Source organism: Octopus bimaculoides, chromosome 3 (genome assembly GCF_001194135.2).
Source record: "Octopus bimaculoides isolate UCB-OBI-ISO-001 chromosome 3, ASM119413v2, whole genome shotgun sequence".
Lineage (NCBI taxonomy): Eukaryota > Metazoa > Mollusca > Cephalopoda > Octopoda > Octopodidae > Octopus > Octopus bimaculoides.
In genome coordinates, this window is record NC_068983.1 from 166606089 (window position 1) to 166632636 (window position 26548).

General features: G+C 37.8%; 1 protein-coding gene across 1 annotated transcript in view; it reads left to right on the forward strand.

The window, feature by feature from the left end:
- Positions 1-26548, forward strand: part of LOC106867319 (glucose-induced degradation protein 8-A homolog) — a 70099-nt gene that overhangs the window by 30141 nt on the left and 13410 nt on the right. Inside the window, exon 2 of the mRNA XM_014912159.2 lies at positions 12691-12799. Within this exon, the coding sequence (XP_014767645.1) occupies positions 12733-12799 (67 nt within the window). The 5' untranslated portion in view covers positions 12691-12732. The remainder of the gene's footprint in view (positions 1-12690; positions 12800-26548) is intronic.

Genomic DNA, 26548 nt, shown 5'->3' on the forward strand with positions numbered 1-26548 from the left:
CGCCTTTTTGCTGCTCATTCCTTATTTTATTTATATTAAGCTATTTCTTTCCCTATCTACAGTCTGTCTGTCTGTCTCCTGCCTAAGCCTGACTCATTTCGTCCCAAACAACATTTATTAATAAACTTGGAAGATTTCTGACTAAGTCACTACAGGAGTTTCTTCTTTTTCTTTCTTTCTTTCTATTCTAATTTTGAAGCAAAAACAATAAGTGGGGGGTGGGGGTTGCTATGGTAACAAACTTCTAAAATTTATCCCACCTGATTTTTTATATTTATGTCTATAAATTAAACTTTGATTTTATGTCAACTGACCAAAATTACTGTTTTGGTTTTTTTTTATGCTAAAAAATGTTTTACAATTGTTTTCCTCCTCCCCCATCTCTCCCCTTATTCTCCCTCTTTCTTCTACCCCCTCTTACTCTGTATAACTTATCAGTGTATTCTATGACTCTTGAAATGGTTTATCCTTTATTACTAATTGATGCAGCATATTTAATGTGGTTGGTTTTTTTTAGAGAAAGAAACATATTGTTCACATGACAATGCTGAGGTGTTGTTTTCAGGGTCAAATTTCTCCATCTCTTCGTCCTATATCTTGAAATAATCTTTAACCCTTTTGTCACTATTATTTCTACTGAATAACACTGCCATTGTTTCAATTAATTTTGAAAATAATGAAGATTTCAATAAAATAGTTTTGTCACTTATGAAGCTGGTATTTGGAACTAGGATGAAATTTTGATGGAGGATTTTAGCTTGGATCATTTTAATCCTTTTCTTATCTGTTGACATCCACTGCCTTTGTTTCAAATTTGGAAATAACAAAGAACTTAGTGAAATAATTTTGTCATTATTAAGTTGGTGTTTAGAACATAAATTAACTTGATTAATTAATGAGTAGTTTTAATTTAGGTCACTTCACAACAGGGAGATTATATCATAGAAGCAGAGATGCTCTCAGAAGAATTCATATCAAAAGGGTTAATAGAAGCAGTTTGGGGGGGGGGGTGATGAAAGGGTTAATCAGATGGGTTTGAATCTTTTACTTGAGGACAAGTCTTTTTTTTTTTTTTTAACATAAAATTCTGATGGGTTTTAATTTGAATACAAACACTTTAAAACATGAAGTTTATATCCTAGAACCAGGGTTGTCTCAGGAGGTGTGGTATCAAGAGTTAATTCATCCTTGCTAGTAATGTTTATTCTTTTTTTTTATGCTAAAATAACCATTTTCTCCCAATTTAATGTTGAAATTATTGGGAATTACAAAAGTTTTAATCTTTAATATTGCATTTCTACTCTGTTGTCAAACATTACAATCATTCATTGTTTATTTTTGCAAAGATATTTTTGGGTTTTCATTTTAAAAGCTAAAACAATTCTTGTAGTGTTTTTCTGTCACCATTGTCTCTGATTATTTGACAACTGGTGTTGTAGCCTAAAACATGGTGGGGTTTTGAGTATGGAATATATTATGCTCATGCGTGAGTAAGATAGAGACAGTGACATTGGCATATAGAGAGAAGTATAGCTAAGCTGATGGTGGACAAATAATTAACAGTAACAGATCCTTCAGCATTCAGATTGTTCTGTCCAATGTGATGCTTATTTATTTGTGGGGTTTTTTTGGGGGTTTTTTTGGAATTAATCATGCATTATCTCATAGCTTTTAGATTTCAATGATGTGATTATTTATTTTTAGATAAATCTGTTCAGTTCCAACATAAAACCAGCAGAATGTTCAGGCTGGATATGGCTGGTTTAAATGTTAAAAGGGTTAAAGGAGTGAGAGAGAGAGAGAGAGAGGAGAGAGAGAGAGAGAGAGAGAAAGAAAGATAGAGATGTATGGATGCAAGGTCAGTAAGGAAACTCTTCATTACCCTATTACTCTTTCATTGATACTATTTATAAATGGTGTTGGGGTGGAGGTGGAACGAAGATTATCAATTTCACTTTATCACCAAATTTGTTTAGTACTTCTGTGTGTGTGTGTGTGTGTGTGTGTGTGTGTGTGCGCGCGCGCACACATGTTCCTGGGCATGGCACTCTTATATGGTGACAAAAGCAATAGATAAAGAAAGATAACGTATGCTTCCATTCTACCATGGTACCCAAACATTAAATTATGATGATGGTGGAGGTGGTGGTGATGCCTAATAATTGTATAAAAAGTAGAGAAGAGACAGTATTTCTGTGAGCCAGAGTTTAGAGTGTGTTTACAAATGTCTTCGTGCCAATCAATGTGTGGCCTATGATGTCTACAGGTTTAGCTGCAGCACTGTCCCAGGGTTTGCTGTGAATTTTGTGTCTCTACATTGCCCTAAATATTTTGTCTATAATTTCATCAGAAGTCAACACTGTGTTGATTAATTCCTCAACATAACCAAATGCATTATTGTCTTCCAACCTTTTGTTCTGTAGCATAATTACATTGGGGAATAGGCTTGAAAGTTGTTGTCCACAGAGTAAAGCTGTTACATTTAATTAAATACGAGAGATTCAGAGAATATAGGTATTGATATGATGAGGAAATTTACTTCCCAACCACAAGGCTTCAGGTTCACCCCAACTGTTTGACACCTTAGGTATGTGTCTTCTGCTATAGCCTTGGGCCAATCAAAGTCTTGTGAGTAGATTTGGGAGATGGAAACTGAAGGAAGTTCATCATGTGTGTGTGTGTGTGTATATGTTTCCTTGTTTTGCCCTCGTGATAGTCGTAAATGAGTGCCACTGTCATAGAAGCAGCATAATGTTTGTTTCCAATATTCTGTGAAAGACATGTCTGGCCATAGGAAAACATTACCTTGCTTGAAAACAAGTTAGGATTGGTGAGGGGAAGAGCATCCAGCCACAGCAAATCTGCCTCAATAAACTCCTTCCGACTCTTGCAAGTATAGAAAAGCAAATGTTAAAACGATGATGATGATGATGAAACAAGAAGGCTGTGTGGTAAAACAACTCAACATATTAAGGACACCAGTATATCACTGGTGCTGACATGGGGTGGGGGTTGCTTCCAGTAAACACAGTAATAAATGAATCCTCTTCATGTTCTTAATAAATAGAAAGGGGAATGGTAGACTCAGAGCAGCAAAGCTGCCTCCATTACGTTTTCTCAATCATCTCTGCTTTTTCCTGCAGAGAATTCACCCGTCTCCATCGTTTGCTAGGATCAGGTGCCTTCATACTTTTTTCTGTCCTCTGGTCCCATGAATTTCAAGTTTGAAAAGCCATATAAAAAGTACACAGCTTTGCAGCACAGTCATGGAAACACAGGCAGTAAATCAGTGCATTAGTCAGAAGGAAGCATGTCCGGTTTCGGCCCGTATTCCTCTACCGTTTTTGCTTTGGCGACCTCACCACCTTTGGAGGTGTGTTCAGCTCTGGTGTTGGGTGCATTTCTTCTTCTTCTGTTCCCTGGTCTCTTTGATGCAGCAGCATCAACAAGTGTCAGCAGGTGACTGACAATCTTACCAAATTTCCTTTTAAATACTCGCTGATAGGCTGATAGGCTCCAGCAGCCAGCACCAACTAGTTGTCACGTGACCCTGTCTAAACTTCAACTGACCAATGGAGGGGAAGGGCACGTAATCTTAGCCCGAGCCCTCTCTAAACCTGCCTTCCAAATAAGGCTACATGGGAGTAGATTGTGTAGGAAGGATTAAACACATTATTAAGTGAATATCAACATAACAAAATAAGGTTTGTCCTAATACAATGTCCCTTTCTAATTGGAAATACTGATGTTTAGATTGGATTGGAGCCTGGTGTTGCCATCCGGTTTCACCAGTCCTCAGTCAAATCGTCCAACCCATGCTAGCATGGAAAGCGGACATTAAATGATGATGATGATGATGATGTCACTTTGTTGCTTCTGCTAAATACAGTAATTACTTGCCATATCACGGTTCACCTATCGCACCCTCAGAGCTTTGCAAATTTTTTTTGCTAATATATGTAAATTTATATCGGGGACTCCTCAGTATATTGTGGGTTTCTGCAGCACATAGGTATTTATATTTTTTGAGATTTTAATTATTTCTGTGGTAAAATAAGCATTTTCACGCTTGAAAATTAATAAATTAATAAATAGAAAAACAGTACTGCACTGTATAACACATTAATTCAATTATATTAAAAGAAAATATGTCATGTACTGTAGATGAATAAACAAAGAATTGCACATACTAAGTGGAAAACGAAACTATTAAGGGTGTGGGGAGAGTTTATAAAAGCTTAAATATTGTATATAAAAATAATAAAATAAACATATGCAAATTATAAAAATAGTATAAAAAAAATTTATACAGTACTGTTTCTACTTTGCGGATTTTCACCCATCACGGGTGATGGGGGGGGATATAACACCCGCGATAGTCAAAGGATTACTGTATTGATAAAAAAAAAATGTGTGTGTGTGTGTGTAAATAAAGTTTTGGATTTTGGATTTCTCTTTCATTGTTAATGAAAGGTGACATATTTACTATGAAACTATTATTGTCATTATTACCTCATTAGATTGAATTAAAATATAATAAATTAAAGGGCTACATTGTTATATTTGTTTAATAGTCAGTGTTAATAATATAATTATATACTTACTTTATCACCATACACAGAGAAAGTGAAAGTTTTCTTTGGCAATTATTTGAAAAGAAAGAAACATTTAATTTTTCATTTAATTTTTTGTTTAATTCTTTTCTAACTATTTTTCCCTCTCCTCTTGCAGCAGAGAAAGCATTGGTCCATATTTTCTCTGGCAAGTTTATAATTATCAATCATCATTCATCACCCCCACCCGTCCCATGCTAGCATCCCTTAAATGGAATTCATTGAAGCAGATTTCCTATGACCAGGTGCCCTTCCTGTTGCCAACCCTCACCTGTTTCCAAGTGAGGTAATGTTTCCACATGGCTGAACATGTTTTTCATGGAAGATTGGAAGTGAGCAACATCGTTTCCATTGTGGGGATTCTCATTGGCAACCATCACATGATGTTAAAACAAGGGTAGTACACACACACACACACACACAGGTTTCTTTCAGTTTCTATCTATCAAATTCTTTGATCAGCTGGCGGGGGTGGAGGGATGGGGCTATAATAGAAGACGCTTAGTTAAGATGCCACACAGTGGAAGTGAACCTGAACATTGTTGGGAAGCAATTTTAATTGCATTGCTGTGCCTGCATCTTTAACCCTTTAGCATTTAGATTATCCTGTCAAATGTAATCCTTATTTATTCACATTTTTAAAAAATTAATCCTGGATTATCTCATAACTTTGAGATTTCAGTGATGTGATTGTTTATTTAAAATGACATTGTAGGGGAGGTGTGAGAGGCTGGATCTGGCCAGTGTGAACTTGAAACAAGTAGAATTTTTGAGCTTGATATGGCCTGTCTAAATATTAAAGGATCAAACACTGGAAAAAAAAAAAAAAAAAAAAAAAAATCCCATCCAAACAAGTTCTTCAGTTTTTTAATAGTAAACAAAAGCAGAAAACAAAAAAGAATTCTTTTTCATTTTTGATGAAACTCAATATATTTATTTACTCTGAGAATAAAAAAACATTTAAGCTATCCATTTCTTTTCCTGAACAGCTGCAGCTCAACTGTAAGTGGACCACTAAATAGACTTGGAGTTGTGTGGCCAACAGTATTAGGAACATGCCCAAGAATATAGTTTCTGTTACCCACCGAGCTGTTTTGGATAAGTTCAGGAGTGGAGCACACATACCTTATTAACTTAGAACTGGTGGAGCACTGATCAGTCAGCTGACTGAAAGTGCTGATAGTAGCTGGTTGTAGGGTGGATAGTCCTGATAGACCAGTGGTCAGACAACCCAATAAGAGCAAAGATGGTGATTGTTGTTCAGGGGTTGGGTTAGAAGTGAACTATTCACCTGTTGAAGCATTTTCTGCAACAACAGGCAAAGTTTCAAAAATAAGTTTTTCTAATTTTGGCACAAGGCCAGCAGTTTTGAAGAGAGGGGCAAATTGCTTCCATTAACCCCTAGTGTTTGACTGGTATTTTTATCAACCTTTCAAGGATGGAAGGCAAAGTTAACCTCAGCAGGATTTGAACTCAGAATAAACTGGAAAAATGCCACTAGCATTTCATATGATACACTAACAATTCTGCCAGCTCGTTGATGATGATGATAATCCTTTCTACTACAGGCACAAGGCCTGAAATTTGGGGGAGGGGACTAGTCAATTGCATTGACCACCAGTACTTGACTGGTACTTATTTCATTGACCCCCCACCCCAAAAAAAGGATGAAAGGCAAAGTCAACGTTGGTGGAATTTGGACTCAGAAGTAAAGATGGACGAAATGTCGCTAAGGATTTCATCCAGTGAGCTAATGATTCTGCCTGCTCACTGCCTTAATAATAATAATAATATTAATAATAATTATTATTATTATTATTTCAAATTTTTGCCACAAGGGCAGCTTGGGGGAGGTGGAGACAAGTCAATTACATTGACCCCAGTGTTCAGCTGGTACTTCATTTATTGACCCCGAAAAGATGAAAGGCAAAGTCGGCCATGGCGGAATTTGAACTCTGAATGTAGCAACAGGCAAAATACTGCTAAGCATTTTGTCCAGCGTGCTAACGATTCTGGCAGCTTGACGCCTTAATAATAATTATAATAATGATTTCAAATTTTGCCACAAGGCCAGCAATTTTGGAGGTGGAGTTAAGCTAATTAGATTGACCCCCAGGACTCAACTGGTACTTTACTTTATTGATGCTGAAAGGATGAAAGACAAAGTCACCCTCAGCAGAATTTGAACTCAGAACATAGAGCTAAAGCAAAAATGTTACTGAGCATTCTGTCCAACATGCTAATGATCCTGCCAGCTCATTCCCATAATAATAATAATAATAATAATAATAATAATTTATGTAACTTTTCATGAAGGTAAATGCACAATAATACTGTTAATGATAGTAATTAATAATAATAATAATAATGATGATGATGCTAGCATGCAGAGATAAATGTACACCACCACCAGTACTACTTAGAACTCCCCATCATGCACACACACACACACACACACACACACACACACACACACACACACACACCCTAGTTTCTATAAATGACTCCAGTTTCTCTCTCCCTCTCTCTCATTTTCTAAGTAGGAGCTAAATGATAACATCTGTTCATTTTCAGGTTTATTGGTGGGTTGGTTGCTTTAGAAAATAACTCAATTTAACACACATCTCTTGTTGTGCACCCTAGATTTTCTAACAAGCTCTCTCTATTTTAGGTTCATTATTTTGTTCATACAATCTTCTCCTCTCTGAATAATAAGATAATAATAATAATAATAACAATAATGATAATAATAACGACGACTCTTAAAGCATTTTTTAGATTTTCATTGATTTGCTACATCCATGAATAAAAGCACTGACTGCTATTTATTTTTTTCTCGTGTGATTTTGGGGTTAAATGTTTAAAGTTAAAACAGCTCTGTGAACAGGTTACTTTCGTTTTAATTTATGCAAGTAACCTCGGCCATAAATGTGTCCTACTCCTTTTTGTATATGTTTAAGTCCCTTGACCGCAGGAGATAGATTAAGACAATCGTCATATTGATGATGGGCATTGAAGCAGAAACTTGTGTCCATGGCTTTGACTGTCCTCATATCTGCAGACAACAAAACCTGTCCTTAGGAGAATCCTTGAATCTTGTGATTATCTCCCTTTGATCTTAATTAGTAATTATGATACATCCTCTAGAGGCAGAGATAATTTTAATAGATTAATAATTAATCTTGTATGGTATTTGATATACCCATTTGATTTTCTAATTCCTAAAAATTAAAATGGGGATGGCATGGCTGTGTGGTAAGTAGCTTGCTTATCAACCACAGAGTTCCAGGTTCAGTCCCACTGCTGGCACCTTGGACAAGTGTCTTCTATTATAGCCTTGGGCTGACCAAAGCTTTGTGAGTGGATTTGGTAGACAGAAACTGAAAGAAGCCCGTCATATATGTGTGCGTGTGTGTGTTTGTGTTTGTCACCCTAACATTGCTTGACAACCAATGTTGGTGTGTTTACATCCCCATAACTTAGTGGTTCAGCAAAAGAGACCGATAGAATAAGTACTAGGCTTACAAAGAATAAGTCCTAGGGTTGATTTGTTCGACTAAATGTAGTGTTCCAGCATGGCCACAGTCAAATGACTGAAACAAAGAAAAGACTAGGTGCAGTCTTGGCTATGTGGTTAAGAAGTTTACTTCCCAACCACATGGTTTTCAGTTCAGTCCCACTATGCAGCACCATGAGCAAGTGTCTTTTACTACAACCCCAAGACCAATCAAAGCTTTGTGAGTGAATTTGATAGGCAGAAACTGTGTGGAAGCCTGTTGTATATCATCATTATTAAAATCTGTTTTTTTTTTTTTTATTCCCCCATGTTTGCACAGGTCGGATGGAGTTTATTGAGGCAGATTTTCTACAATTAGCTGCCCTCACCTGTTCCCAAGCAGGGCTTTATATTCCCCCTTCACGAGAATATAGGAAGTTTATGACATTCATTTGCAATAGTCATGTGACGTCACATGAGACAAACCCTCACACAGGTCTATCCATGTACAACAAGCTTCTTTCAGTTTCTCTTCACCAAATCCACTTTCAAGGCTTTGCTTGGCTTGAGGCGGAGTAAAAAGCACGTGCCCAATGTGCCATACACTGAGACTGAACCTGAAGCCATGTGATTGAGAAGCAAACTTCTTACCAAACAGCCACACCTGCACCTATCCCATGTGTGTGTCTGTGTGTAAGATGAGGATTTTTGTGTTTGTATTGGTTTGTTTACATCCTTCTAAGTGGTTTGGCAAAAGAAAGCAACAGGACGTGTACCAGATTAAAAATGAAGTCCTGGGGTCGATTCGTTTGTGTAAACCCATTCAAAGCAGAGCGCCAACAGGGTTGCAGTCCAATGAATGAAATCAGTAAAACGGGAAATATGGTTTCTAATTAAACTAATTTCTCTCACACCATTGTTTCTGGTCCAGCTGGAGTCTTTTCTTGTTACTCATCCCATTAGTAAATAAACATTTCACACAATATTCAACAACATTTTGAAATTTATTTCACGAAATGTATTTATTTTGACAAAGGTTTTCTGATCAAATATTTCGTCTGCTGGTGTGGAATTTGTCCCTTCTTCCTACCAAAAATATTATTTCTATTTGTTTTCATAGTATTTCGAATACTTATGTTTGCAATTAGCTTTCCTATTTGGGACGGAGCCATTAAAGGGAAACTCTGTGTGTCTGTATGCATATAATATATATATATATATATATATATATATATATATATATATAGTAAAATCTTGTGTCTATAATGAAGACGGTAAATATGGAAATGTGAAAATGATATACAATCTGTGATGAAAATGAACTGATAAGCAACAATTTATTCTTCGCTATAAATTACACTGATTGCCCAACATGAAATAAATTAATATAACAGGTTACAACCAAAATGTGTGAGAGACTTCATGGTTAGGCTGGACTGTTGATCTTGTAGACAGAGTTGACATACTGTTTGGGCGGGGGTGTAGAGGCAGCCATTGGTCTGTTGATTTTGTGGTGTTCATATGGCAACAATGTAGGCAGGCGTCTGGTGGAGATGAAAGCAGAGACTGGCTGGTGTCAGATACATTGTTACCAGAGACAAGTTGTGTGTGGTCAGTGGTGTGTGCCAAAGACCTAGTGCAGTCGAGAACTACCATTCTTATAGAGATCAGGAGGCTCCCAGGGCTAGTGATTAATTTCCCGCATAAGGAAAAATGAACTGTTGTGCCAACATAATTGGATGACTGGAAACTGACCAATATGAACAAGTTCGACTAATCACAAGGTCATGTGACCTGCTGGAACGAAAAGGCCTGTGGAGCCAATATGCAGGTATTTAAGCCCAAATGACTCACAACGGAAACATCCCACACAATCACTTCTGCTGCATGTCGAAGTTGAGGAGACAGGCTAAAAACTCTGAGACAACCGAAGTTCAAAAACATGAAGTTATTTTGTCAATGTGAGGTTGATAAAAGAAATTAGAAACATTTGTCAGGAACTTGTTCAAAAGTTAGCCTTTGTTATCCAAAAATATTTTCAAAATAGCTTAAGAATTGTAAAAAAAAGATTCTCTTTTAGAATACAAAATAATCTTCTATGACACTTTGCTTGCAGCTTTTTCTATGAAATTTTCCAACTGAGTAACAACAGCAAACATGTCATCAGAATTGTCATGGATTTAAATAAACTGACTCAGAGAAGAGCATGAAGCTTGTGCAGAGATGTTGGTTGAAGGAAATCTTCTGAGTTAGATTCTTTGTCAGTCTCTGTAGCTGTTGGGTTGTATTTTTTTGAATGATGGTGTGTGTAGTATAGCGAAGGTTGCTGAATTACATCCCTTTGCTGGAAAACGCCATATGGTGGCATGGCAGCTGACACCTACATATTCCAGCGTTTTGGGCACTCTTCCCCTCTCTCGCCATCCAGGATGCCAGGGAGCACGAATCTCTCTTCTGCCTAAAACCACAGACCACGTGCGGTTACTGCCATTCTAACAATGCCTGCCTAGCCGACTTCTTATCACTGTTGCTATAATGGTGCCTGTTCAATAGATTACAGACCACCGTCATTCTCCTGCCTCATGTTTGTCAAGTGTACAGGATATGTATGTTCATGGTAGCATCATTGCATTGTGGTTAAATATTTCTATTTTCAAGATGGTGGATGACTTTCTCCTCGCAGACATGACCTTATGGTCTTTCGCACATGTGCACCGGCGCCATTCGCTTTGCTTTGACTGGAGTTCTTCTGCTCAGCATTTCTCGTTTTGTACCAGTTGGACTGTTTTTTGCGCTGAAGAACAAACTACTCCCAGTATTTCTCCTTGCTTCATTGTGCCTACGATGCTGAAGTCTTTTGCTTACAACACTGCATCGGACAGAGCAATTGCTGCTGTTATTTCTCCTCCTCAGCTGCATGAAGGACACCTTTAGACATATCGGCCATTTTGGACTTAATTGGACTCTGCTTTAGAGACTGCAAGTGTTCCCTGCCTGCGCATTGTATTGCATTTCTGTTGTCTGGTTGTCTGGTTTTTCACTTTTCTTTGCACATCACCTTCTTTTTCAGGACTTTACCTATGTATGTACATATTTCGGAATATTGTGTATATTATGTTAACTTGTTTCAACGTTCATACGCACATGCACCACATCCCGTGTTTCCAGTTGCTTTCTCATTGCCCCTGCAGGCTAGCACCTTCTGCCTCTGCAACCGACCTACCACTCTTGCACACTAACAACACCTTTCCCCCACTGCAAGCGACCCACTGCCCTTGCAGGCAAATTCTTGGTGCTGCTCATCTCTCAGTAACCAACATTGTGTCCCAAACACTTTCACTTTTCTATCCTGTGATTTCCAGGACAGTTGTTGTCACGTTTGCATGTCACATGTTCTCTGTCTCAAAACTTTGCTCTAATTTTTGCCTTTTCATGTATGTTTTGTGTTGTCAAACCCCCTGGCATATTCTGCAGTCTTGTTCACTGCCTCAGCCTTGCATTACCTACATCCATACAGATTCTGTACATTCCCTTGCATACCTTATTTTCAGCTTCTACATGGACTGAATTTATATTGTATTTTGCTTGCATGTTTTCTTGTTGCTTTTTTGTACATTTTCTATTTTCCTGTGTGCTCGTATTTGCATGTTTTCCAATGCTCTGATCTCCTATGCCACCCACCTTTTTGCACACTTGGTCTGTGATGCACAGCTTTTAGCTCAAGGTTTTTTTGCATCAGACCCTGCAAACGGTGCTTACACTTTCCATTTCTGGCTCCTGCATTTTTTATTGCAACTTTTTCTGATACATCCATGCATTCCTGCTTTCCTTTGGCTTGGAACCTTTGGCTGCCAGAGATCACTCTCTGTGCTCAACAGTTGGGACAGATTTTTCTTCCTAATGATGACAGAAAGTAGGTTTTTACATTTTTTCCCCCTTTCCTCCGCCTTTTGTGCTACAAATTTTAAAAAGTTACCAACAGTGGTCTCGAAGGGGGATGATGTAGCATAGCAAGGATAGCTGATATACGTCCCTTCGCTGGAAAACGCCATATGGTGGCATGGCAGCCGACACCTATATATTCCAGCGTTTTCGGCGCTCTTCCTCTCTCTCAAGATCCAGGATGGCAAGGAGCACGAATCTCTCTTCTGCTTAAAGCTACAGACCACGTGCGGTTACTGCCATTCTAACAATGCCTGCCTAGCCGACTTCTTATCACTGTTGCTATAATGGTGCCTGTTCAATAGATTACAGACCACCATCATTCTCATGGCAACTTATTCAGCAAGTAACTCTATTGCCACAGCCTACAAGGAAATTAAACTGTCGTGTTACCAACTTTGCTGACACCTGCCATGAATCTGTTACAGTAATTCCAAGCCATGAACTGAATATATTGTCTGACTAAACCTCACACTCAACACTACACATGTTTCTGTTACCTTCACAATTTTGTTTTGTGACTAATTAGCTCTTACTTGCCATTCAAAAGGATCCAAGACATGTGGATATTTGATTTCTTACCTCATGTAAAAGCTGTATCATCGATTCTAAATAAATTTTATTTATTTTGGTAAACAGTCTTCATCTACTTCTACACACCCGATACGCTAATTGTCTATTATGGCTTCGTCAGTAATCGATTTTGCTGCGATGTTGTTGTCATCGACGTATTCATCAAAGGAGTCAGGTAAGTCGACTCCTACTTGTCTTGCTCGTCAAAACAATTCTACGAGTGGTCTTCTGCCATTTATGTCATCGGTAGGGTTCAGGGTATTGTTGGAAAATCCAGCTTCTTTGAAGCAATTTGCCATTGTGTTTCTCGTGACAGATGACCAGGCACATTGCCATAAACGCAGAGCATTGTAATCATCTCGTAATCTTATAAATATGTGTTTTAACTCCTTTGTGTTTTCAAATACACATGAACAGTAAATGCAAAATAAATATGTTTACTAACTTCTGTTTGTGATTCTCCAAAATACATCCTTATTACTGTTTGGTTTGTATATAACAGAATTATTGAATTATGATAGCAAAAAGATCTGATGTGCACTCAGTTCAAGTTTTCTTTACACTTTGAGACAATAGGAGTAACGATAAAGTATTATTATATTGATGGGACACTAATTTACTTGGAGTTAAGCGAATGTTCAACTTAACTGACTTCGAGTTAAGCATAGCTTGTCACATGTAAAACAGTGTCTTGGGGTCGGGGCCAGAAAAAAATTCAACACAACTGAATGTTCAACTTACCCTGCTTCAACACGAGATTTTACTGTGTGTGTGTGTATATATATATATATATATAGCCAAATCAGATTGGAGCCTGGTGTCGCCTCCTGGTCCACCAGTCCTCAGTCAAATCGTCCAACCCATGCTAGCATGGAAAGTGGACGTTAAAAGATGATGATGATGATATATATATATATATTATATGTGTGTGTGTGTGTGTAAATATAGGTTTAGTGATGCATGCAGGAAAATATAGAACTCAAAACCTGAATGTATGTATATAAATGTGTGTATGTAAACATACACACGTACACAGAGGAAGAGAGATGTATATTTTGCAGTCCCCTACTTTTCCATATGTAATTCTATATGGAACTAAAAAGAAAAAAAACACAAATAAGGATTACAAAATTAGAAACATATAAGGCATCTAAATATGTGTGTGTGTGCATGTGTACATAACTCTTTCTCTCTCTCTTTCTCTCTCTCTTTCTCTCTCTCTCTCTCTCTCTCTCTCTCTCTCTCTCTCTCTCTGTTATCATTTTCTTCCTCTTCTTCCTTATCTTCCTCCCCACCTTCATTTCCTATTCTCACTATAATCATCACATATCAACCCATACAGGTTTCCACTCTTGACATCTTAAATTTTCGGTAAATTATATGAAGCAGATGAAATTCTACATTCCCCACCGCCCATGGACATTTTTATTTATTTTTATTAAAGATTATTTTCTTTTTGCATTTTGCTTTGAGGCATTTTTCCCCCTAATTCCCAAATAGTTAAATTAATAACCACCACCACCAAATGATGGGTAGGTGGTACTTTTGATGCAAGAACCGTTTCTGGAAAGGAAACATAATTGGTGATTCCATTGTATTGTTATTAACTGGGCTGTAAGTTGTTGATCAGTGGAGAACTTTACAAAGGAAACAAAAATCCTGACAGTGTTAAAAAAGGGGGGAAATCAGGCTTTTATATACTAAGATTTTTGATTTTATTCCATTTTATTCTGCCAAAGAAAACATGCTTTTATAAATTTTAACAGAAACAAATAGACAATTTCCTGTTTTTATATCTGGATTTAAATGTAGAATTAGTTTTGTTAACTTTCAGTTTTTAAATTTGCTCTCTGGAAGTTAAAAAGGCATTTAAAAAATTTATTTTTTGGTTTTTAAATTTTAAAATTATAAGCTTGTATCTGTTATTGTTCTTGGTTTGCAGTATTTTCTTAAAGTATAAATTATATTTCTCTCTGTTTATAAAGCTTTCATTTTTTAAAATATTTTAAACTTTTAACTGTAGTTGTATATTTATGCCAGTTAGGAAGGAAAGTAACACTTTCCCATAATGTTTTCTTTTTATTATTTGAGGCACAGTTCTGTAGCAGAAATACAATTTTAATCCAATGCATTTTAGAGGCGAAACCAAGCTTTATGAAATCTCTCTCTTTCTCTCTTTCAATTTCTCTGACCTCTCATTCATAAACCTTACTCTATTGTAGCTCAAATTCATAATTGAGATCAAATCAACATCAACATGACACTAAAAGATATTGAAGACAATCAATAAACTCATAAGTTTTCCAATAAGAATCATCATCGGTAGACGGACAATTTGTTGACAGGCAGTTGGCCAGAAGACAACTTACAGACAGGACAATTGTGTGGCAGGGTGCAGAGTCCTGTTGCTAGACACAGGGTGTTCTAGCAATCACCCTCTTGACCCAAGGCAGCACAACCTCCTCCAGGCACTTGAGGTAGGCCTCCCTGTTGAGCCTGAGGCCGTGTGGGAATTGTCTGTCAGCAAATTGTCTGCACACATTATCATCATGGCTTTAACGTACACAGGCAGAGCCCTTGCTTTCACGAACCCTCTTATGTTTACAAACAAGTTAATATTTATCCATGGCTGCACAGGTTTTGCACAGAAAATGGGAAACAAAGAAACATTGATTTTGTGTGTGTGTGTGTGTGTGTGTGATGATGGAGTGAAATTTAGGATTTCTCGGGGGTTTTTTAAATCAATTTTGATAAAACTTTCCCCATCTGGTTTGCACACCATCATTATGCTTTTGTTATTCTGAGTAACATCTTTTCTTCTTTATTTCAGATTCTTCAATTTTGGGGTGAACCACATTAATAGCCTTTGAATGAAAATAACCCATGTAGACATTTTTTCCCCAGAAAATGAAGGGTAATGATACATATTAAGCAGACATTGAGTATATATTTAACTGAAAACTATGATATTATAACATTTATTGACATAATGAATTATTTAGCCACATGAGCACCATTTCAATGGATAATTTCAAAAACCCTATCAGTCATGGAGTCTTGTCAATTTCTTAATAGTCGCAGGTTGGTCTGCCTCTGCTGCAGCTTTGATGGTCGCCTCTAAGACCTCTTTCGACATGAATTGGCATCCATCATCATAAACATCTTGTTTAATGATGGACCAAAGATTTTCGATAGGGTTGAGATCTGGAGATGCTAACGGCCACACCATCAACCTTTCACCTTGTATGCTGTAAGACCCTAGGAATGTTTGGGTGGTCCTGGCAGAGTGGGAGGGAGCGTTGTCCTGCATGAATACAAGATTCCTTAGAAGCGACAGTGGTATGTCATCTAGCCAGGGATCTAAGACCTCTTTCAGGAGATTGCAGTAGGCTGCTGCAGTCACTTTAACCTTTCCAGGCACCCTGACTGGGCCAACAAGTCTGTCCCCAATGATACCAGCCCACAACATGACTCCTCCACTCTGTTGGTGATGTTCATCTCCAAAATAGACCAAACCATTTTCCCAACTGTCAGGTTCATCACTGGTTGCCCTGGTTTCGTCAGTGAACAGAACACAACTCATGGTCTAACGTCATGTACTTATGGGCCCATTAAAGCCTCAAACTCCTGTGGAGAAGCAGTTTCAGGGGTTCTCGCATGGAAGCCATGCTTTTCAGTACATGAGGAAGTCTGGAGGCAGAGGAAACGGCTTTGCTTGTTTGTCCAGATTTCCCACATAACTTGCGGCCAATATTCCTTGAATCCCTAGCTGTCATAGTCTTGGAGGTCTCACAATCAGATTGTTTCTTCCTTGGCGCTCATGTGGCTAAATGATTCATTATGACAATAAATGTTATGATATTATTATGGTTTTCTATTAAATATATATTCAATGTATGCTTAATATGTATCGTTACCCTTCATTTTCTGAAAAAACAAAAGAAAAAAAAACCGGCCTGGATGGTCTATTTTTATTGAAAAGTTATTAGCATGGTTCACCCAGAAACTGAAGAATCTAAAATAAAAAAAAGAAAGGACATTACACAGAATAATGAAAACATAACAGTGGTGGTGCCATCGTGTGCAAAGAAGCTGGGAAAAGTTTTATCAAAATTGATTCACAGAAAACCTAGAAATCCTAAATTTCACTGCTAAGCTATTAGCATGGTTCTGGGTGTAAATAGAGATAATGGAGCCTGGTACAGCTCTCTGGCTCACCAGTTCCAGTCAAACCGTCTAACCCATGCCAGCATAGAAAACAGATGCTAAATGATGATGATATATAATTCTAGATTGGTGAAATAACAGAATCACTTAGTAGTTTTCCAGTGTAACTCAACCGGTTATCGTTTCTACTTAAAGCTGTCCTCTTATAGCAATGAAGTAAATTTTATTTCTATTGCAATTGCTGTGTCCACTTAAGCCTTCATAAGAACTTGTTTAAGTGGAATGAAAATCATTTCTACATTTATATCATATAACTAAGTTTTTTCCTTTCCAAGCCCATCCTCTGAGAACTTTCTGAAAAAGAGATTCAGCTCTTGAAAAAGACCCTGGCTTGTGTTCCTAGTTTGCTTTTAAGGGGCCAGACCTCAAAACAAGATTCATCTAATTGTTTACAAAATGAGTGACAACTTAAAAAGATAAAACAGATAAAGAAAAATCCAGCATAACGAGGTTAACAGTACAATTATAAATGTGTCTGTATTTAGCAAATGCAGAGTTGAATTCCTCTGAAAGGAAGCTAAGAGTTTGGAGATAAAATTTAATCCTGTAACTTTTAAATATTAAAACTTATGATTCTCTTTCCCTTGAAACCAAACAATATGCACAAAGCATCATCATCATCATCATCATCATCATCGTCCTTCCACATCTGTTTTCCATGCTGGTATGGGTTGGACAATTTGACAGGAGCCAGCAACTTCATAATTGAAAACAGAATCTTGATAAAACATTTCCATGCAACATTGTTAACATTGCTAATAGAGTTTATTGTGTTTCTTAAATGTCGTAGATTCTTCAGAAACATCAAGTGATTCGCATAACTTAGTTGAGGTCTTTTTCTAGATTCTTCTTTAAAATTTATTAGGCCAATGTATCTACTTCAAAAATAGATTCTTTTGATTTGTGTCTGATTGGACCAAATGAAAGGCAAAAGCACTGAACACATGTAGTAGGAGCGACATATTATTTGAAACAGTTTGGTTCAGCCTCATGCAACTTAGTTTGCTGGGTTCTTCACAGAAACCTGGCCAGTTGGGCTCAAGCACCTCACCCTGACGAGCTAAGTTTCTCTAGGAAGACCTACTAAGTTGCACACGGCTGAATTACATTGTTCTAAATAATAGTAATCATCATCATCATCATCGTTTAATATCCGTTTTCCATGCTGGCATGGGTTGAATGGTTCGACTGGGGTCTGGGAAGCCAGGAGGCTGCACCAGGCCCTAATCTGATTTGGCAGAGTTTCTACAGCTGGATCGAGAATGTAGTGGGTGCTCTTATGTGCCACTGGCACAGATAATAATAAAAATTCTTTCTACTATAGGCACATGGCCTGAAATTTGGGGAAGGAGGATAGCTAATTACATTGACCCCAGTGTGTAACTGGTACTTATTTAAGCAACTCCAAAAAGATGAAAGGCAAAGTTGGCCCCAGTAGAATTTGAACTCAGAACGTGAAGACGGACGAAATACTGCTAAGCATGTTAACGATTCTGCCAGCTTGCCACCTTGATAATAGTAATTATGATAATGATAATAGTAATTATGATAATGATAATAATAATTATGATAATGATAATAGTAATTATGATCCTTTTAACATTTGTTTTCCATGCTGGCATGGGTTGGATAGTTTGACAGCAAACTCCATTTCCAACTTTGACATGCTTTCTATGGCTTGATGCCTTTCCTAATATGCCAACCACCTCAGTGTTTACTAGGTGCTTTTGGGAAGCAAACTTCTTAACCAGAAACCCATTCCTGTGTGTGTGTGTGTGTGTGTGTGTGTGCACTCATGCAAGCAGGCATAGCTATGTGGTTCACTTCTACCACATGGCCATGTGGTTAAAAAGGTCACTTCCCTACCACATGGGTTCAGATTCACTCCTACTGTGCAGTGCTTTGGGTCTTCTATTAAAGCTCCTGGGCAACAAAGCCTTGTGAGTGAGTTTCTTAGATGGAATTTAATAGAAGCCCATCATGTATGTATATGTGGCCGGGGGGAGGGGGAGAAATAATTCCATCTAAATTTATATATGCTTGTGTGTGTTTGTTTACACTTGTCCTCTATGAAAGTGACCCTCTACAGGTGGATTTATTTATTTTTTTGTTCTCAGTCCTGTCCGGAAACTTTGAGACTTTTTTTTAAGAAGCACTTCCAACTGTCCTACAGAGTTGTAATTTTAGTATGTCATTCGGTCTACGTCCAGTAAGCTGACCTCCCAACATTTTTAAAATTTATTCCAGATTAAAGCAGACAGTTGTAACAGCATTTTCAACACACCCTACTCAACACTGCTTCTCGTAGCTGACTTTGTTAGTAAAACACAGTTGGGGCATTGAAGACAATTTAGGAGTTTGTGACTCTGGGCAAGAACGCTATTGAAACTGATGAGATACTGCCGACTGCTTAGGGATTGACTTTCTATAAGCCAAGCATCTGTTTTGTTGTTGACACCAGGGGCTGGGCTAAGCAGGTCCACCATGAAGCTCACAATGACCCCCTCTTTCACTAGCAAGGGCATCATCTACTGGGTTCACTCTAACCAGACAGGCAACAAAAAGGACTTTTGAAGGAGTTCAGGAAAAGGTTTTCATTGCAAAAGACCTGAGGACACAGTTCTATCCTGGTAGCCAACTGAGGTGGGCATCAAAACTGCCCTTCACTCTTCCTACAGTCCAGGCCTTACCCTCTGTGATTGTTCCCCAAGCTGAAGAAGATGGAGGCAGTGGCCAGGGTCCTGGTCACCTCCACTTTGGAGGACTTCACAAAGTGGCCGCAGAGCATTACAGCAAGTGCACGGAAGTCAGAGGAGCATCCTACTATGGATTTCTTTGAAATTGTTTAATGTCTTTTCTGGAAAAGTCTCAAAACTTCTGGAATGCACCCTGTGAAATCCACCCAACAAGCTTCTACACAGTTTCCATCACCCAATTTCACTGACAAGGCTTGGATTAACCCAGGACTCTGTTAAAGCACACTTTACCAAGATGCCATGTAGTAGAATTGAACCCAGGACCTTGTGATTGTAAAAGCCAGCTTCTTAACTACCCAGCCACACTGTGTCCATTTATGATCACAATTAACCAATATAACAGTTCCTGCTATTTAGCCCCAGGTCAATATCTGATTGAATAGACTTACAATCAAAACCGTTCCAGCCATGACCAGCCTGTCTTTCTCACAGGCATTGCACATCTAGGATTATTACATCATTTAATTGGGTGTCTATCTCTCTCTTTTCAAGTTGGCAGGATGGTTTGAGGGAGATTTGGTGTTTATTTTTAGCAGAATCAGTGACTCCCCTCCCACATAAATTAACTATAAATAGCAGGAAGTATTTAATAAACTTACTAAAATTTTAAATTAATTATTCTATTCAGTGTGTCATTTTAGATTGGTTATTTTCAGTCTCTTAATAATAATGTGAGGGTGTAAGAACTTTTATGCTTTTGTTCAGCAGACACAAAATGGTTTCATGGTGCCATTTAGACATTACTACTGAGATGGAACTATTTATTTATCACAAGACTTGTCTTTTTGTAATTTCCATTTTATTTCCTAATGGAATTATATAAATGGCAGTGTTGGAACTGTTGTTTGCTCATTGGGTAACATCTAAATACATTTATGGAATTGTTATAAACTGGAATTTGTTGGTTTAGTTTTGGAAAGTTAGATAAACTTTGATATGTTTTGGCCCAAAATTGGTCCCACGCCATGTCTTAATTTAATAGACATGGCCCTTAACAAGTATTCCTTGAAGTGATTTGTCCAGATATTGTTTAATGGAGATAGGGGTCTTTTTCTTTTCTGATTTGTTTTTGGGATAATGTTAAATAGAGCAGAGCCTGTTGAGGAAGAGAAATTGTATTGCAGTTTATATTTGTGTTGTGGGGGCTGAATTATGGAGGGGACATATAGCATGGAGTCCCCAGCCTTAGATGTATTCTGAAATTGATGTTAAAGTTGTCTGGGGCAATAATGGTGGTATTTTCTGCAAATGATGTAGCACTCAATCTGGTGTTGGAGAGAACAAAATTCCAATGAAAATGCAAAACTAATTCTCCAAGTTTGTTAATGGGTCCAGTTTAATTTTCTCGTGCGTTAAGGGACCAGAATTTCAAATAATAAATTCAGGGTAGTTTTAGTCTGGTACTTTTTTTGTTTTTGTTTTCGTTTTTGGATTTGGCTTGCAAGATTCTTTATGTGAGTTCGTGTGTTGAAGCATATTCTGTTGTCTGGGGAGAGTCATTGTCTTTTGGTGCCTTATAATTTAACACACTCACTGGTAAAATTTCCACTCATTTACTTATTCTTTTTTTCATTCTTTTACTCATTTCAGTCATTTGACTGTGGCCATGCTGGAACACTGCCTTTAGTTGAGCAAATCGACCCCAGGACTTATTCTCTGTAAGCCTAGTATTTATTCTAATCGGTCTCTTTTGCGAACCGCTAAGTTACAGGGATGTAAACACACCAGCATCGGTTGTCAAGCAATACTGGGGGGGATGGGGACAAACAGACACACACACACACACACACACATACACACACACATATATACATACGATGGGCTTCTTTCAGTTTCTGTCTACCAAATCCACTCACAAGGCTTTGGTCGGCTCGAGGCTATAGTAGAAGACACTTGCCCAAGGTGTCATGCAGTGGGACTGAACCCGGAACCATGTGGTTACCACACAGCTGCTCTTGAAAAAGTTGCAAGATGCAACAAAAGTTTTAGAAAAACAAATAAGTAAATGAGTGGAAATTTTACCAGTGAGTGTATTAAATAGGCACTAAAAGAGAAGGACTCTCCCCAGACACAACAACTTTTTTTCTTTTTTTGTGAAATCCTCACAACCACCAAAGGTATTAACCCTCCCTCCTCAGTAACTCTCCTAGATTTACTTTTTCCATTGGTGCCTCTATGGACTCCCCTCTACATTCTTTGGATTCCAAATGTTTTACTCTTAACTATTGAATATTATTATCCCAAGTGGAAAGAGAAAATGTTTAATATGATTCTTTATTTTAGAATATTTATAGAATGTTTTACAAACGATTAAACCCGAAGAAATTCAAAATAAAGTGTTGCAGAAGGAATATATAGTTAATAATGGCAACTGGAATGGTGAGATCTTTCAATCAAATATTCAGTAGAATTTGAGGAAAGTGATAAGCTGTCTGCATTGGTAAGATTATAATTCAGGAAAATATATTCAAAAATAGTTATTAATAGTAATATGTTTTAATAATAATATTAAGAAGAAATATAAAACAGCTAAAACAAAATTCTCTATTAGCAGAACCCTTCATCACTGTGCCACCAAGAGCTCTTTCTCACTGTCTTTCTCTCTGCAGGAAACGTTGCTTGGTCTGTTGAGTGTTAAATTTCTGAGTGGAGAAATAAAGTTGGAGAGAGAAGTAGGAAGGGAGAGAACTCTTCTCTTGACTGTTTTATTGGCCTTAGGAAATAGTAACATTTGATATCTGTTAAAACTGTTTAAATCATTAGGAATTAAAACAAAAAAAAAAACAAAAAAACATTTCATTTCTAAATCGTCATTTTCTTTATCTTTTTTTCAACTTTCTGCCTAATAGAAGTGAATATTTAGAATTTATTTTTATAACAATAATTTATTGAAAATAAATCCCTTCTCCAACTATTTTGTTATTTTTTTTCTTTCTCTTTGACTAATCTCTTTTCTCATCAAGATAATTATCAGTGTTCTTGACAAAGAATAACTTGTTGAATCTATTTTGAGAATTCAATGAAATATCAAAGAGAACAAACTTCTTTCAAATAAACTAAATTTGGTGCCACTGATTTGTTTTAGTTTAACAGAAATTTTTGTTGGTGTGTTTGGTAATTATAATTCCATGTTTGTCAACTGAATTTTGAAGGAATATTAATCCTTAGAGTCACCATATTTCTCCCAAAAGTTCACTGTTTTTGTTTCAATTCATTTTGAAAATAATGAAGAATTTAGTAAAATATCTTTTGTCATTCTTTCAGTTGATGTGTGGGACATAAAATTAATCTAGAAATTGATGGAGGTTTTCGTTTGTAGCATAGAACCTGGGTGCTTTCAGGCAGGTTGGTATGAAAATGGGTTAAGACCAAGAAAATAAAGAATAAAAGACATTTAATGAAATCTAAATTTACTGTTAGCTTCCTTTTTCTTTTTTGCTATGAGAAGTTCTTTTCATTTGTAACAGTTTCTAAAATTACTGCCATGGGCAGAGATTTTGTTATGTGCTTCAGAAGTTTGCTTCCCAATCAAACGATTGAAGTTTCAGTCCCACTCTATGGCACCTAAACCCAAGTGTGCCGTTTCTGTTATGGCATCAAACTAACAAAAGCCTTGGGAGTTGATTTAGATTAACAGAAACTGAAAGAAGGGACAAGGTGGTGAAGCCTGACCTTCGAACGTTGGGCCTCACAGAGGCAATGACAAGTGACCAAGACCTTTGGAGATATGCTGTGATTGAGAAGACCCAGCAAGCCAAGTGAGATTGTAGCCGTGGCCGATGCCAGTACCGCCTGACTTGCACCCATGCCAGTGGTTAGTAAAAAGCACCATTTGAGCATGGCCAATGCCAGTGCCACCTGACTGGCTCCCATGCTGGTGGCACACTACACTCTCTACACTCTCAGAGTGGTTGGCATTAGGAAGGGCATCCAGCTGTAGAAACCTAGCCAGATCAGATTGGAGCCTGGTGCAGCTTCCTGGCTTGTCAGTCCTCAGTCAAACCATCCAATCCATGCCAGTATGGGAAGTGGACGTTAAACGATGATGATGATGTGTGTGTTTGTCTCTCCTTGTCTTGACTTGCATGATTTGAAGCAGTATCATTCTGCAAGGACATGTCTTTCTATGGGAAAATATTACCTTGCTTGGAAACAAGTGAAGATTGATAACAGGAAGGAACATCTCCTCAAAACCTGCATCAATAAACTCTGCCGACCCATGCAAGCACAGAAGAGTGGATGTTAAATTGGTGATGATATCTGGTTAATTGAGTGGTCTTATTAGTGAGCACCTAAATAATTGGATTATTATAAAAACTAATTTCACTGTTTATTATCTTTTTGTACATTTTATATAAAAGATTAGAAGTAATCTAAATATGCTTGATTCTGATTGTACTAAGCATATAAACCCAACAGATTAAACAAAATTAATACAAGAAAACAAAAAAGTCCCTTTGTTTGGGATTAGTTCATTTTGGTTCAATATTTGCAGGAAAAGTTTGAGCAGGGTTTTTTTGTTGTTTTTTTTTTCTGTTGCCTGCATTCCATATTTCTCTGGAGATAAGGAATTTGATAGTCTAACTTGTTAAAATACAACCAGTCATTCTTTAAAGAGAATTGAGAAAAGGTTTTGATTTTGAATCTGTGGAGTTAATGAAAGGAATTAGGGTGTGATTACATTTAACGATTTCTTGGAAATATAACAGAAAGAAGCTATAATAGTCCCATTGGTTAACTTGTCATCATCATCCTTTAATGTGCCTGTTCCAGGCTGGCATGGATTGGATGCTTTGATAGGACTTGCTGGGCCCCAGTGCCCCTCCTATGGCATGGATGTCTTTCCTAACATCAGTCACTTCACAAGTGAGTTTATCATGCAACTTGCAAGAGTACAAATTTCAAAAAGGGACTGAAGTATGAAAGAAGGAGGCCAAAGCAGAATAGGGTTCTTGTAGAGGGTCCACATAGCTACTCACATTTTAGAAGAGAGGATCTGAGTGATTGAGTGGAGCTGGGAAGAGATGTAAATAATGATGGGGTGTCAGGGTAGAAATAAGAGAGGTAGAAGAACCAGGAGGGGGTTAGCTGGAAGATAATGTTAAAACAAGAAAGCAAAAATGTATTTTTCTCATCCTCACTGTCATTCTATAAATAAATATCTGTACATGTCTATCTTGGTACAATGGACTAAAAGCAGGAAACATTGGTCTGACAAAGCCGATTGTCTGTAGGTGCCAACACTAAGGTAAGGGACATTATTGACAATGGACAGACAGGTATCCTCACCTTGTTTGTTGTCATCACAAAGTTTCAGCTGATTTACTCTCCAGCCTCCATCAGGGGCTCTACCCTTTATTTGACTAATGGGGGTACACTGTTCTCATTCTTAAAAGTAATGGTTAAGATAAGACAGAGAACCCCGTTAGGAAATAGTGAAGCCTGGCACAGCCTTCCATCGTGCCAGCCCAGTCAAACCGTCCAACCCATACCAGCATGGACAGGACACCGGATGTTAAATGATGATGATGATGATGATGATGCAGCACATATGCTAGGACACAATAACCCCCTAAGCAGACCTAGTGCAGATATGAATGCAATATGGGAACCAATATTGAGAAAAGATGAAATACCAGGTTTAGAAGCCCCCTAAACTTCACTCTATAAACGCCTATGGGCATATAACGTAGTGGACAAGAGCGCAGGCTACTGACCCTTGGATTCTGAGTTCAATCCCAGTCAGGGATTTGGGAAATAATATCAACAGAAAACAGAAAAAGGAATACGTTAGGAATGAGAACAAAGTACCCCTTTAATGAAATAAAGGGTAGGGGTTTGAAATTCCACCAGAACCCACCTGATGAAGGCTGGAGAGTAAATCAGCTGAGAGTAACAATAAACACGGTGTGGACACCTATCTGTCCATTGTAAATAATGTACAAAATTCCTTATCTCAAAAATATAGAATACTGAGATTAGGTTAGGTTAGAAGTGTCTAATATCAAGAATTAGATTACGAAAGACAGGAATAAATACAGTGCTTTACTTTTAGTCAAGTACACTATCCAATCTGACAGTGTAAAATACCTCCCCCACCACCACAGGTGCTGCCTGACTGGCTCCCATGCCAGTGGAAAGCACCCACTACACTCTCGGAGTGGTTGGCTTTAGGAAGGGCATCCAGCTGTAGAAACTCTGCCAAATTAGATTGGAGCCTGGTGTAGCCATCTGGTTCACCAGTCCTCAGTCAAACCATCCAACCCATGCCAGCATAGAAAGCAGACATTAAACGATGAGTAAATTCCACATTTTCAATTTGAAATCAGACTTACCATGGATGGTGAAGAGGTGTTGGTGATATGCCGTGATTTTGTCCACTGCTTCCAAAATCCGTTAAAGGGAGATCCGTAGTACCGAGCTATGAGTGAGCTTCTATCTACAGGGGTCTCTAAACATGAAACTGGGCCCAAGAGGGGGAGTGGGCTTACTATGTTAAAGCTTTGGACCTAAATTTCACTGGTCTGTTACGTCATTATTGGACAGTTCTTCAGAATTTGCTCAGCTTCCCCTCCATCTCCAACAGTGCCCCTGATGGTAACTGGGGATTATTTGCATAATGGTGCAGGCATGGCAGCAGCTGTGTAGTTAAGAAGTTTGCTTCCCCAGGTTCAGTCCTATTGCATGGCACCTTGAGCAAGTTGCCCCAGGGTGATTAAGGCATTGGTAGATGGAAACTGAAAGAAGCCTGCTGTATATATGTGTGTGTGTGGTGTGTTTGTCCTTGTTTTGACACCATGTAATAGTAACGAGAGTCACAACTTAAAGAAGTGGGTCTGAGCCGAAATTAAGAGTCAACATTGTTTTTCCTTTGTTAGTCACTGAATGATTGGGAAATACGTGGAGGAACTGGAAATTGAGATAGGTTTAGAAAGATGTAC